This window comes from Lepeophtheirus salmonis, chromosome 6 (genome assembly GCF_016086655.4).
Source record: "Lepeophtheirus salmonis chromosome 6, UVic_Lsal_1.4, whole genome shotgun sequence".
NCBI lineage: Eukaryota > Metazoa > Arthropoda > Copepoda > Siphonostomatoida > Caligidae > Lepeophtheirus > Lepeophtheirus salmonis.
The window spans coordinates 53,429,979-53,444,495 of NC_052136.2; the positions used below are offsets into that span (position 1 = coordinate 53,429,979).

The window sequence follows — 14,517 nt, forward strand, 5'->3', positions numbered from 1 at the left end:
TAGGAATAATTTTTTTTTGGATGATCTCAGGGTTGTCAACATTTGGGTGAGAAAATGAAAGCAACTTCCATTTGCTTACGTTTTTAAGCCATGACAAATCAATATTGTGACAAAATAAAATCATCAGCTGTTTGATGTGATTGTGAGATTTCGAAAAAAGTGTAGGAAATTTAAACAAGATTATTAGAAGCAGAATTATAAGTATTTAAATTTTGACAACATAGTTTTTGCAACAGTCAGTAGTATGTAAACAGTTTTGTACTTACCAATGAGGAAATAATTGCTGAGATGGATGCAACAACAGCTGCTAGAGCAACCACTGGGCTTCCAAGATATAGTCCAACAAGACAGAATGCTCCAGAGATTGGGTTATTAGCAAAACATACCTAAATAAGTGAGGGTATAAAAACATAAATAATTATGATTATTTATAAGCACAAATATGAAAATTAAAATACATCAGTGCTGGCGAGCATTATAATATATATCGTAGCACCTGTAAATTATATTAAATGAATTATTATGTACTTAAAAAAAAGTCAAAAACTTCAAATAACATATATGCATGAAAAAAATATAGTTTGGGAAAACTATTTTTTATTTTGTTAAAAAGTCGACATTCTCGAAGAAAATTGGAAAAAATGTTTTGTGCGAATTTTGCAAAAAAAGTAGTATAAAAGATAATACAGGGAACAAATAAGGGGGTTGGAAATTTTGCACAAATGAATTCAAGATAATAATTGAATTTATCTATGAGCACAGAATCCAAAACTGATCTCAGTCATCTGAATTCTGAAGTATCTGAGATGATAGTAATTCGTCCTTACTATCTTTCAAAGTCAATTTTTACCCTTAAAACAATCACCAAATTAAAAGTAGGAATAATAAAACTATTGTAAAAGTGTTTTTATTGATTCTGTAACTTGATTTGAACTACCATTTTTGGGTGAAAAAGGATAAAAAACGACATTCTTCTTTAGAGCCTTTATACTTATTCATAATACATAGTGATGAGAAATATCATAGCTTATATTATTGAAAATATTCAATGTATAGCTTAAAATTGAAGATTAATTTTGATGTAAGACATCCAATATTTCTCTGAGTTAGACTTGAGAGAAAAAAATACAAAGATTGTCCTTTTTCATCATTTTTCAGCCTAAAAATGGAAATACATTCTGTCATAAAAGTCCCGGTAATTGTTTAATAAAGCACAAATTTCACATTTAAAAAGAAAATTTATTAGTTTGCCTTCAAAGTAATCTCCATTTGATGCAATACACATATAACAACGTTTTCAAGTCCTCACAACTTTTTCTATATTCACTTTTTGGAATGGCGTTTACTCCTACAAAACATGTTCCACGGAGTCGCAAATTAAGTTTGGGTAACAAAAATTAGGTGAATATAGTGGTTGATAGATGATATTTATTGGATATTTGGTTTTAAATTCGCTCACAAATCGTGGCTCTGTTCAATGGCGCGTTATTGTCGTGTAAAATCCTTCAGTTGTTTTTCCATAATTGTAGCAGTTTTTGACGGATTTTCTCACGCAAGCGCATTAGACCGCAAATATTAGAGAAAACGACGCCAATTTTCTTTGACGATTTCTAGGCCCTCCTTGAACGCCTTAAAACACTCATATTCATGATTTTGTTTAAATGGATTCACCAAAAGCTATTTCTAACGTTTTCAACGCCTCAGCACGAAAAAATTCGTTTGCAACATAAAATTTAAGCCAAATTCTTTCAATAAATTTGTTCATATAAAAATCGTGGATCACTAGAGACGTAGACTGACTTATCAAACTGTTGCAAATAAATTGGTCAACAGAGTTTCTTGAAACTAGGCATCATAATGAAAGATAGTGCTGGTGACCTAGAACAAAAAAAATATAAAACCATTCACTGCGAGCAATTTAAATTTAAAAAATTTCGGTAATTTTAGACAGAATGTATATCTTGTTCAAATCAAGATACATAATCAATAAAACACTTTTACATTAGTTAGATTTATCCTTTTTGCATATTGGTGATTGTTTTAAGGCTAAAAAATGACTTTGAACGATGGTAGTCCCGAATGACTATATTCCCTGACATTTAAGAATTCAAATGACTGACACAAAAACTTAGATCACTTATAGATTCTGCACTCAAAGATAAATTCTTTTTTTGGCTTTAATTTATTTGTACAAAATGAGTGTTTGTTCCCCTGTGTAATTTATCGACATTGTAATGATGAACACACATCACCAAGTTTTTTCTTACTTGCAAAAATAAAAAAGTATGGAGAATAATGTCGTCAAAAAATAACCGTACATTTATTGCTTCATTTTTGTAAATATTGCAAAAATTAATAGTAAAATGTTCTTGAAGTTTTTAGGGTGTTTAACTTTAAGTAAAAGATATATCATATCGTGGCATTTCATTTTGATAATCGAAAATATACGTTTGATGAAAAAAAGCGAAAAATAATGAAAAATTAGTCAAATAATGATAAATATTTAAGTTAATCATAAATTCTCATTTTTTCATTAATGCGCCAAGGAATCTTTCGACAAATTTCCATAATCTATGTTTTATCTACGAATCCAATATTTAGGCAATTGGTTATCCATTCTTTCGTACTTGAAAAAATCGATAGTGAAGTTTTCACCGATTCCTTTTTTGCACATTTTTTTTTTTTTTTTTTTTTTTGATTTTGAATAAATTTAGAAAACGTACTTATTCACATAGTCTATTTTTTTTAGAGTACAGGTAAAGCATCCTACAACACCACCAAACAAAAATTGGCACCCCAATCTTAGCCTCGCCAAGCTTAAGAGAGGCACCAATTCAAAGCTTCGCCCTTCTTGCCCAATGGTGAGGGCACCCATAGAAGGAGACACGAATACACATTATATTTTATACCTATACTAGTAAAGAGTTTTGCGGTGTAGGTTGGACCAAGGAGGGAGTCGGAAATAACATTGATGATGGTCAAAATAATTGAAAAATTATTCAGAAAATACTTCATGTATTATAAACTTCAAATTACAGACAAAAATATATATAAAAAATTATCTAGATGAGAAGTATTTTTTTTTATTTTTGTAAAAAAATTACCAGATGGAAATGAACGAAGACAATTGGAAAAACACTTTTTGTACTAATTATTTATTAGCTAATAGCATTGTAACTAAAAAAACAAGCCTAATAATATTTTTGTCTATTTTAAAAACAAAAAAGTTATCAAGAATAATGTTCTTGAAAAAATAAACATTATAATTGTTTTATTTTAGAAAATGTTGGAAAAATTAGTTGATAATATGTTACAGAAATTGAAAATAAAATTGCCATTTATTTTTGATAGTTTTAAAATTTACGTACAAAGTGCATCGTTTTTTTGGCATTTCTTCTGAAAAATTTAAAATTCTCAGAAAAAGATAAAAATTGAAAAAAAAGATAAATTATTCAAAAAATGATAGATATTTCAGTTAAATATTAATTTTTATGTGTCAAATTTATATGAAAACGATGTTCTAGACCGATTTCTAATAATTGTATTTTATTTACGAATCCAATATTTCATTGGAACCTCATTTTTTTTTTTTTTTTTGTAACTAAAAGAAACGAAATTGCAATAAATAAAAATTAATTTTTTTACTCAAACTTTTTTTATTTTGAATATGTTTAGAAATCCCCCCCTTAAAAAAATTGGCAGTCCTGTTTTACCTTGACCATGTTCGAAATAGAAGCATCCACAAAAATTTCAGCCTAATAGGTTCAACGGTGTGGGTACGCATTAAGGACACACACTCAATTTTATATATACAGAAGATAGATGTTTACAAATCAAACTATATCTTTTTGTTTAAGTATTGTAATCGACAAAGTCGATTTGTCGACCCCCCCTAACAAAAAAAAAATCTCTTTTAATGGCTCTTACTATCATTATTAATTTTAAAAAAAAAAAAATATTTTCTAATAAACTTCAAATAATATACAAATATATATTTAAAAAAATTGTTTAGACTTGCCAAAAAATTGCAAAAAGTAAATTTGCACTTTGCAAAAAAAAAGTTTATAGCATTTGTAAAGAAAAACACAAACCTACCAATATTTTTTTCTTACTTGTAAAAAATTAAAATTTATAAAAATAATGTTATCGAAAAAAATAACCCGCGATAACTAGTTCATTTTTGCAAAAATTACCAAAAAAAATTAATATGATGTTGTGGAAGTTGAAGATATTTAAGTGTATAGTATAGTTTTATGTACAAAATGTAGTGTTCTGTGACATTTCATGAAAAAAAAAGAGACAAAAATAAAAAAACTATTCAGAAAAAGACAGATATTTCAGTTAAACATCAATTATTATGTGTCAAATGAATATACAAACAAATCTCCAGACAAATGTACACAGTTTTTTTTTTTTTTTTATAAATCCAATATTTCATTGAAAGTTTAATTTTTTTTGCACCTGAAATAAACATATTTGAAATTTTCAGCAAATCCTTTTTTTTTTTATGCTGATAACTTTTTTGACTTTGAATAAATTTAGAACACGTACTTATTTGTATAGTTGTTTTTAAATACCAATCACCTATGCATTCATAATTCCACTCCCGACGCAAAAATTCGGGCTACTCGGTTCAATGGCGTGGGCACGCATAAAAGACACAAACTCTATTTTGCCTTTGTGTGTATTTAATATTTTAAAGTTGAAATGGTGCGAGTTTATAATTTAAAATAAAGAGAAAAATCGATATCCTCATAATATTATTTGCAGTCTATAGAAACAAAAACAAATACTTTTATTTCTATTATATCTCTTTATTTACTTGTACTAAAGTCTTCTATTAACATATATTGTTATTAAACGCCACTTTGACGCAAAACATTGTATATATAAATTTAAGTATATGCAAATGTTGGTATTTTAAATGAGCAGGTGAACACTGCATATATGTATGTACTATAGGAAGAAAAATGAATGGAAGATACCTATAAATGAAACTTGCATATTGTACAAAACAATAAAGTCCAGTTGAAAAAAAAAATATAAGAAATACCAATAGGTTTGTAGGACACAAAAGATTAAAATAACATTTAAGGTTTAATTTTTGCATAATTGATACACGATAAAATAAGGCCAATTGGTTTAATTTTTGCCAAAGTTCAAATGCTAACTGGGGTACTTTTAATAAACAACCAGTGATTTTTGTGTGAACAAAAAAAAACAACAACTTAACTTTGCATAGTTACACAGTAATACAGTGGAAAAATTTGTTCGGAAATTACTTCAGGATTTGTATAAAGCAATAAAACGCTTTCTTTTGACATTATCATAGTTGAAGTTAGGTATTTTTGAGGTATAAACAAGCATATTTGATACGAATTGAACCCGTTGACTAATATTTATTAAGTAAAATTTTTTATGGGAGCCGTTTATTTGAATGTTTTCTTACAGACAAGAGGAATTAAACCTTCATTGCTTATCAAAAAAAAAAAAATTTAAAAATCGCAGAACCTAATTTTATATAGTTTTAATATGTTTCCTACCATTTGAAATTTTTTTGTTTTTTTTATTCGTCTAAATGATCAATTGTTACAATATATAAACTTATAATAAAATGATGTGGCGACTTCTTTAGCCCGACGAACCACCTATGCAGATGAGGAATAACTAATAATTTGTATGTATTTCTAAAATAGAAAAAGGGTTAACAAAAAATCTTAAGACTATACCTTTCGAAAAGAAAAGGATATCCCTATATTGGTGACCCCAACGTGATAATATCAAAGATGGAAATCGACAGCGTAGTAACACATATCGTCGGTGCACTGTCTTTTAAACTTCCTATGTCTTATACCAAATAACTATCGTTATGTTTTGCCCAAGCTGAACACCAGTATCAGATCAAAAATATAACTCAAGAGAAAATGAAGTTTGACTACACCTGCTTGTCACTAGATGATATTTCAACTTCAGGTACCGTTGATAGAAATCCTTCTAAAGACCAACATTCTCCTATTAAAGGTCGTTTTCTGGACATATATAAACCTTAAAACTGCAATAAGTTCAATGCTTTTCCGAATATTGGGGAATTTGGTGTGAGCTTACTCATTCGTCACTGCCGTTTCCAATGGGACTCCAACTTGAACATGCTGATTTCGAAGATCCATATCAACTATAACGTTCCGTTTATCGTTTGTATGCAAAGCGCAAAATACATCAAACAACGTCTTCCAACACGGTAAGGTCAATAAGTTAGATCGATAAGACTGACAAAGCCATTTGCTACTTTCCTCAACGATATGGAACTGGCACCAGGAGATACAGGTAACCTTGTACATGGAAACTCCCAAGAAAGTCAAAAATAGCTGTGAACGATTCAATCCTCCCTGCTTACTCACGATTTACGATAATTTTTTGGAAAAAACTTCCATGTCGATGCAGGCGCAGAAATCAGTGTAATTCTGGTAGTACGTCAATGGATAAAACCCATCCTCTCTTATTAAAGGTCGTTTTCTGGACATATATAAACCTTAAAACCGTTCATTCATTCCAGCGTACGACCGTGTTTAGCTTAAACTTATCATAAACGATCGTTTTTTTCCTTGTACATTAATCAAAGCAATATATTAATATATATCTATATGTCTTACTCCTCAGCTGATGTAAATTTTTGATAAAACCCAGGAATGTCTATTTAAATAGAGCTCTACCTCATTGTGTAGGATATCATATTTATTAAATTTTCTGTAAGTTTATATTTTATGAGTTACTCCAGAATGAATTCGTGTGAGACTTTATCAAATGCTTTTTCAAAGGATAAAAACATTCCACCACAATTTTTTATTTATTAGTAATTTTGTCTTGGAAACTCCTCATGATTCATCTGCGAGCGTTCATTTGACTAATCCTTTCTGATTTGAGTGATTCTTCTTGGTATTATGGTAAGTAGTCTCTGATTTAATGTTCTTCTAAGTATTTTAAAATATGGATTTAAGAGTGATATTGGACGATAATTATTTAAACCAAATCTATCCTTTCCTTTTTTATGTATCAACGACAATATACATGAGCTCATAAAGGCTGGGACTTATCTTTTTCGATTTTTTTTTGTGAAAAAATGATGCCAGTAATGGACTTAGAAGTAAAGCAAACTTTTGATAATATTCTATGGGTAGACCTGTGATACCTAGAGAATTAAACTATCTTTGTAAGTACTGATAAACGTTACAATTTCTTCACAAGATATGGGGGACTGAATATTTTTAAGAAATTCTGCTTCCTTTATGTGTTCTCGAAATTATATTCGTGGAGAAGTTGCTCTGAAATAATTATATGCGATTTTTTTAAATACTGGCGACTTCTAAGGATTCCTTATGTCCTACAAAATATAAGAAAATTAGGGAACATAGAAAACAAGCCAATATCATCGAGTGACAAATTATAAATAATCTTTTCCCCGCATCTATGTTTCATCTAATTAACGGCTTCATTTAGTTTTTTCGCCATTAATGGAAAAAGTCATTTTTAATAAACACCAAGACTCCCCTTGAAGGATGAAGAGTCTTAAGTATTGTATGAAATTCAAAGTTTCATACAAGTGTGGTACAAGTTGGTTTATTTTATTTTCTTCTGTTGATGAGATGTCACATAAAATTACTTTATCAGGGATCCCTACAGACTGAAGATAATTAAATACCTTAGAAGCTCTCTCGTTAATAGGCTATCAAATTAACGTAAGTCATCAGGATAGTTGGTTAGATAACAAATATTGTTTCATAAAAAAAGAACAAAATAAAACATAATTGAATGATAGTAAGGCCGTGCCAAAAATGATTTTTTTGTAGGTATGTTTTTCTTAGTTTTTTTTCTTCTGTTGGGATTAGTGTTATGCAGTGCAGCCATGATTAAATCTAAAGCTTTTTTGCCTCGAGGAGTCCTTCATTGGGCTTGCTAATTGTTGATCTATCAGTTACGATGAGTCATTTTTTAGTGATATTTTCAGTTGTGGAGTTAGATGATGTTGAACCAATATGCTGTTCCATCTCCTCACTAAATGGAGTATTGGAGACGTCTTCACTCTCGATAAAGAGAGATCTAGATTTTTTTAGGCTTATTGGACTTCTGAAGTTGTCCTGAAAGCATTCTTGGGGGCTCTCAGTAAAAAAATTTCAGAATTTCTTCCCATTTAACAGATTAACGTTTTGTCACTTGATCCAAAGTGGCAAGGCTATTTTTCTTTTGATAGCCAGGAGGAATTAACATAATGTCATTATCATCGAAAATGACCTTGTTTTTTTCATTTACGATCTCGTCAATGGCATAACTTCCCTTGTTTTGATTTTGTCAATTTTGATCTGTCACATTCTTAACAACTGATGGACCCTCGTCCTTTCTTAGAGGCAGAAAAAGGATTTTTATATTGCTTCACTATTTTTCTTTTCTTTTTGACATTTGGAAATTGTGTGACTATAATTAAAGCTGTTTGAATACTTCGCCCAGCTTTTTTTAAGTTTAATTTATTTATTTTCCATCTTTGAGAAGTGATTTTATTAAAAAATCATGTTTTCTATTCAGCTTATTTTCCCACTTCTGTTTTCTGTCATTCAAGTTTGTTCATATGCTTTAAATTGGTATTGACCTAATAATTGACTTCATTTACTAAAAGTTTTCAAAATACCCGAAGCAAAAAAAAATATTGTATCTCATTGGAAATTTAAATTTTAGAGCTACATAGATAAAAGATATAAACCGAGGTGTTGCTAGCTTTTTTGGAGTGGAGGGAAGAGTAGCTAAAAAAAAATATCAAACCTTATTGAATTATACATATAAATAGATTTATTATATGTATAGGTAAATACTAACAGAGGGTGCCTGCGTTGCAGGGATGAAAAGAGGGGAATAGAAACAAAGCATGGAGGTAGAAGAAAAGTGACAAAATGAGGGATGTTGAAAGATATATAGAAAGAAAGAGCGAAAATGAGGTTTATTTTGGTCAAAAATAGGGTCTTAATGACTTTGGATGTCCAAAAAATATCATAGGATAATGCTTATTATACGTCTACTTGCTAAATTTCAGACAGATCTATTAGATCATTTTCGATTCCATGTGGGATAAAACCAAAAACAGTCTTATGTATATATATATATATTAGATTTGTTAGACATTAGGTGAGTTCATGAACTTTTGGGGGACTCAAGTACTACCAATAATAAGGGGATAGTGATTCCACTGTGTATAATTATCTTTAAAGCACTGTATACGATTTGTAAGGCGGAATGCACCTAGTGTGACCTCATTTAATCCCATTAAACATGTTTATCAATGGATATACATAATTGTTATGATAAACTGCCCTATTATTCCTTCGTACCTAAATACAATTTGAAATACTATATTTTTTATTTGAAGATGGTGAGGAACTCACGAACCTGGCAGAGAGAAGAAGACACTTTGAAGAACAGATAAACTCCCCATTCAAAAATCAATTACCAAAATACGCCAATCTACAAGGAAATCGGCTGTAAAACTTACGAAAAACGGTATCACATGAAAATGGAGAAAACATTTCAAGAATATATCAATTGCCCTCCATATAAGTCAAAGCTTAACCCGAAATAAACCAAAAATAAGAAGCGAAAAATTCCTTAACCCACGCAAGGAGAGAAGATATTGGGGCATTTTGGAATGAAGGGAGGTTTTATTTTCACCATCTCAATCCACTAAATGATAAGAGTATGAACATGAAGTAAGGAACATGTTGAATCCACTGAAACAGTAAAATTTCCTCTGAAAATTAAAGTATTGGGATTTTTGAGCTACAGAGCACTGAGTGAGTTGCATATTAGGTCACGAGAAAAAACTGTTACAGCCTAATACTAAACATCCTAAATTAGTTTCCTCTAACAACAATACAAAGGAGTAGAGAAAATTGATCAATTATGAAAAAAAAGTTATGCATGATATTTACAAGGGAATTTTTCAACACAATTGGCATAAGATTGCCTTCAAACCAATTTCGATTCATTTCGAAAAAAGATACATGGCCTAGCAATAGTCCAGATCAGTTTTCAATTGAAAATTAGATCATTAGAGCGTAAGGAATCTGAACCTCTCAAACTTTGGATAATAGAGAGGAGTAAATTATAACAGTTGGCCCGGTATCCACTTTAGCCTATAACAGCGTCACTTTTAGTTTATAATGTAACCTGTGAGATCAGTAAAAATGGTGCATTAGTGTATTTTAATTTGCATGAATGGTCAAGATGGTAATCGTATTTTGCCATTATTGTAATTCTGTTATTTTTTATCAAATTAACACATTTTCTGTTTATAAACGAATACATGATAATAGTAGAGATTAAAACCAAAAAAAAAAACAATACCAATCTTGTAAGGAATATTTCATCTTAATGATTATTCTTATCGGGGGTTTTCCTTTTTATAAACTCATATATAATAATATTGATTTTAATAAGATATTTATCTAACTTTTATTGGTGAGCTTCAAACTCATTGTTTAGCTAGAAATGATTTACTTAATAAATCAATTTATATACAAATATAGATGGTTATTTCAATTTTTATCAAGAAAAACTGACAGTAACAATCAATAATGTTGTTTGCATAATTATTTTAAGATCTTAAAACAATTCTATTGATGTGAGAATTAAATGGCTGTAAAGATAATGTTTTAATTTCTAATCTCACTTATATTTATCTTTTATGAAACGAAAAAACTAAAATTTATTTAATGTCAATTTTCTTTTATGATCCAATTTTTATTGTTATTACTACCTATAAAGATGATATATGGTTAAATGGAAATATATAGCTAAGTTTATTTGATTTTACTTTATTTATAGTAACTTTATCGTTTTTTCATTTCGAGTAGTTATATGGGATTTTGGCATTTGTATTAAACATCTCATTTTGTACTTATATTTATCAAATATAATCTTAGTAAATATTCAATAAATTATTATTTTTTTCTCTATATTAATATGCCAAAAGCAATGTTCCCTGACGTTTTTCTCTTTGATTAAAAAAAATGATAATTAATTAACTTAAAATTAATTAGTTTAAATACGAAGGGATGATTTTTATGAAAGATTTAAAAGTTATTGAATGAGGGGGTAGAAGTCCCCTATATACAATAAAATATAACATGTGTAACTGTATAAAAGTCAATTGAGTACATATTTCTCAAAATTGACGTGTTCAGACCTTCAATAGAGGAGTCCTTTTTTATATGCCTGTATAGATTATCTTGAAGAGTTTTTGCTGTTACAGCCTCCACTTTAATGTGATTTCTCATTTCATTGTAGGGAGTAATGAGCCAATGTGACTCCTTGAGACTTATGTTAAATCTATTGGTAATGATACTCTACACCATAGATAATATAGATCTCACTCAATCACAAAAATAAAATTAATGAAACGAAGCTTCCACTGCTTCCTTTTCGTAAAAAAACATCCACAGTCCGTTTTATTAGACTTGTTGGTGTATCACGAGGATGCCGCCAACCTTTACCGATAACCCTTCTGCGACCATGTACTAAAGGGATTTGAGTGTACTATTCTTGGGTTGATTGCTTCTTTTTTTTATTGTTGAGGTACATATGTAAATTTATGATCATATCGGCTCTTCCCATGTATGTATTTGTCTATATTGTTATTTGAATGATTATTTTGGTATTATGATATTTGTAGACAGCATCTTTATGTTCATCATCTCAATATTCAAAAATTTCAATAAGTAGCAAAATGAACTTTACAAATTGATATCTTCAAAAATAATATCATATTCATGAATATAACCTACTAATTTTAAGTGTTAAGTATAACAGTTTACGTATTGTGCATTTATAAAAATTGAATTTTTTCATAAATGACGCTAGGTACATACACATTTACAAATATCTGTATTTAAAATATATACAATGATACTATTTGGTAGCTATAAATGTTTATAATTTATAATTATTAATCATAGGAAATAATTTCATTAAATATAAATACAGCAATAAATTTAGATACGTGCAGTAGCTTCAATATAAAAAAATATACATAATCCCAATTGTCATTATTAATTTGTTGAAATAAGCTAAAATAACCTTGACTCAAAATAAAGAGTTTAAGGAAAGGAAGTGACAAATATCAAGGGGGGATATCAATTTAAACTCTGATAGGTTTAATATTGTCACATGCTCTCCAAAAAGTGTCATCTCTACTCAAATTTTCGATCAAGGGTATGTGAAGGAGTTAACAAAATTGAGGTACATGTTTTTTTGTTTCATTATTATTTCAAAATCAGATAAGACGTCTGTTTTTTCCAAAGAATATTTTCAACTCAAAATAACTATTTAAGCTAGTTGCAATATCAAAATTCGATCCACACATAATGAAAAACATTTGTAAGACAAATATTCATGTGTTGCGTTTATTAAAACTAATTATAAAGCTATCATTTCCTTACAAACAACTTAAGTGTAATGAGTTTCAATATTTTATATTCTTAATTTTGGTTATAATGGCCCTTAACTCATTTTATGTTCATACTTTCACTTACATAAATTGAAAATATATTTTTAGGAGGTTAGTAATAAAGTTATATAATTTTGGACAATAAATACCTCAGAAAAATTGTCAATAAATAATAAATTGTAATATAATACACAAACATTGTAATATAACTCCACATTATGTCAATAATAATTATAAACTTATTTCTTTAGCATTGCTTAACATACATTTTTGTTTTTTGAATCGTATTTGATATGTTGACATAAAAATTACGTGTTTTAAAGAATAACTAAAAAAATTAAATGAATACCTGACCAATGCCTCGAAAAATGGCGTCTATAATTTTTAGCAAAATCCATCCTGAAGTATTTGAGCACTTGTTTAAGAACTCAGATCCAATTTGAAACTCTCCAAAAAATTTTATGAAAATTTTCTGAAAAAAATAAAATAATAAATACATGTATACCAATAAATGAAATTTTAAAAAAAATAATAAGGAATTATTTTATGTTACACTATTTTCAGCTCAATGTTGGCCTAATTTTGCATTAAATTATCGGTTTGAAGAAACCGAAAAGATACCTATTTGTTGGGCAAAAGGGAAATATTTGTCAGTCAATTTTTATTATTCTAATAAACCCTTAGCAACACTAAAAAATGGCACAAAAGGCCAAGTATAGCAACAACAATCCGTCAATATATTTTTTATCATCACAGCAAAATCAGATTTATCATTTACCTTCTTTTTCTTAGTCATTTAAAATGTTTTCCTTGTATAATTTTAAAAAGAAAATTCATTGTTGCATACCTGACAAACATTTATTTTGACATTTATCGAGTTATAGGCAAGTAGAAAACAAAAGAATGTACCTTATTTTCTATTATTTGCATCATTTTTAAGGCATAATAAAGCCTAAAGGTTAACTTAAATTTACACTTTTATTTTATGTATATGTGTTGGGCTTTAATCTTTTAGTATACAATTAACTCATGAGTTGAAAAGTCTTGGGCTTAACAAAGAAAGCATTTTTTTGTTCAAAATTATATGTTTTTAAATTATTATTTTTCTTGTTTTGGGAAAATAAGCACTGCGCGACAGTTATTTTGGAATGGTAAAGGTATAATAAAGTTTACCAGCATATTTTTTGAGAACGGTATCGAGATCATCTCTTAATCTACAATTTCTAATTTTTATCCCCTCCTGTTTTTTTGTATTTTCTTATTCTTTGATGAATAATGGAATTTAGAAACTCATTAAAAATAAATAATAATTTAAAAAAAAAAGAAAAACTATCCCATAAATTTAAGTTCACAGGCAAGGTATGTCACAAAAAGGCAATTTACAGTGCAGAAAAGCATGTAGGAGGCGTTTTGGGAAGTCTAAAAGTGTTTTAGGGATCCACATAGAAATGGTGGATTTTATATCTTCAATGGGAGACATCAATTTGACATTATAAATAATTAATGTATATAAAAAAAATCTTTAAACCAGTCAAAAAATAATCAATGGTATGCTTTGTCAAATAGCACCTTTCTCTGGAATATAAATCACTTCAAAATAGCATTCAAATTAACAAATAATATGTAAAATATATAATCAAAGGTATAATAGACATTACAACATTAATTTATTCAGTATCTTGTAAAGTAATTTATTAATCTGTTAATGCCATATACATAAATTATAGCCCGACATTAAAACCTTCAATCCATCTTTATTTCTGCAAAGCATGAAAATAATGGTAGTCGCACTTTATGGAGACAACGGACTTAATGGAGAATTTCAATAAAATTAATTTCTCCATAAAGTTTTTGAACGAACTATATGGAGACTGCAGACTATTTGGATACATTTTTGATAAAATTAGAAGTTCGAACCGTTTTTTCCTAAATATGGAGGGGGGATGAGCAAGGAAAAATAATACAAATGTGAAATATTGCTTATTTTTATACGATTCAAATCAAAGATTGATGTTCTGACCGATTCCTTCTTT

At 28.7% G+C, this 14,517-nt stretch overlaps 1 protein-coding gene across 4 annotated transcripts in view; it reads right to left on the minus strand.

Annotated features, from left to right (window-relative positions):
* The window catches only part of LOC121119809 (urea transporter 2), a 99,181-nt gene that overhangs the window by 38,994 nt on the left and 45,670 nt on the right, over positions 1–14,517 (minus strand). For 3 of the 4 annotated variants that reach the window (XR_005864846.2, XM_040714605.2, XM_071889688.1), the window contains 2 exons: positions 12,834–12,956; positions 267–386 (listed from right to left, as the gene is read on the minus strand). Coding sequence is in view for 3 of the 4 variants with exons in the window: in XM_040714605.2 (XP_040570539.1) it covers positions 267–386; positions 12,834–12,956 (243 nt within the window). In the remaining variant the exon portion in view is untranslated. The remainder of the gene's footprint in view (positions 1–266; positions 387–12,833; positions 12,957–14,517) is intronic. The other variant, XM_040714608.1, reaches the window with a different exon arrangement.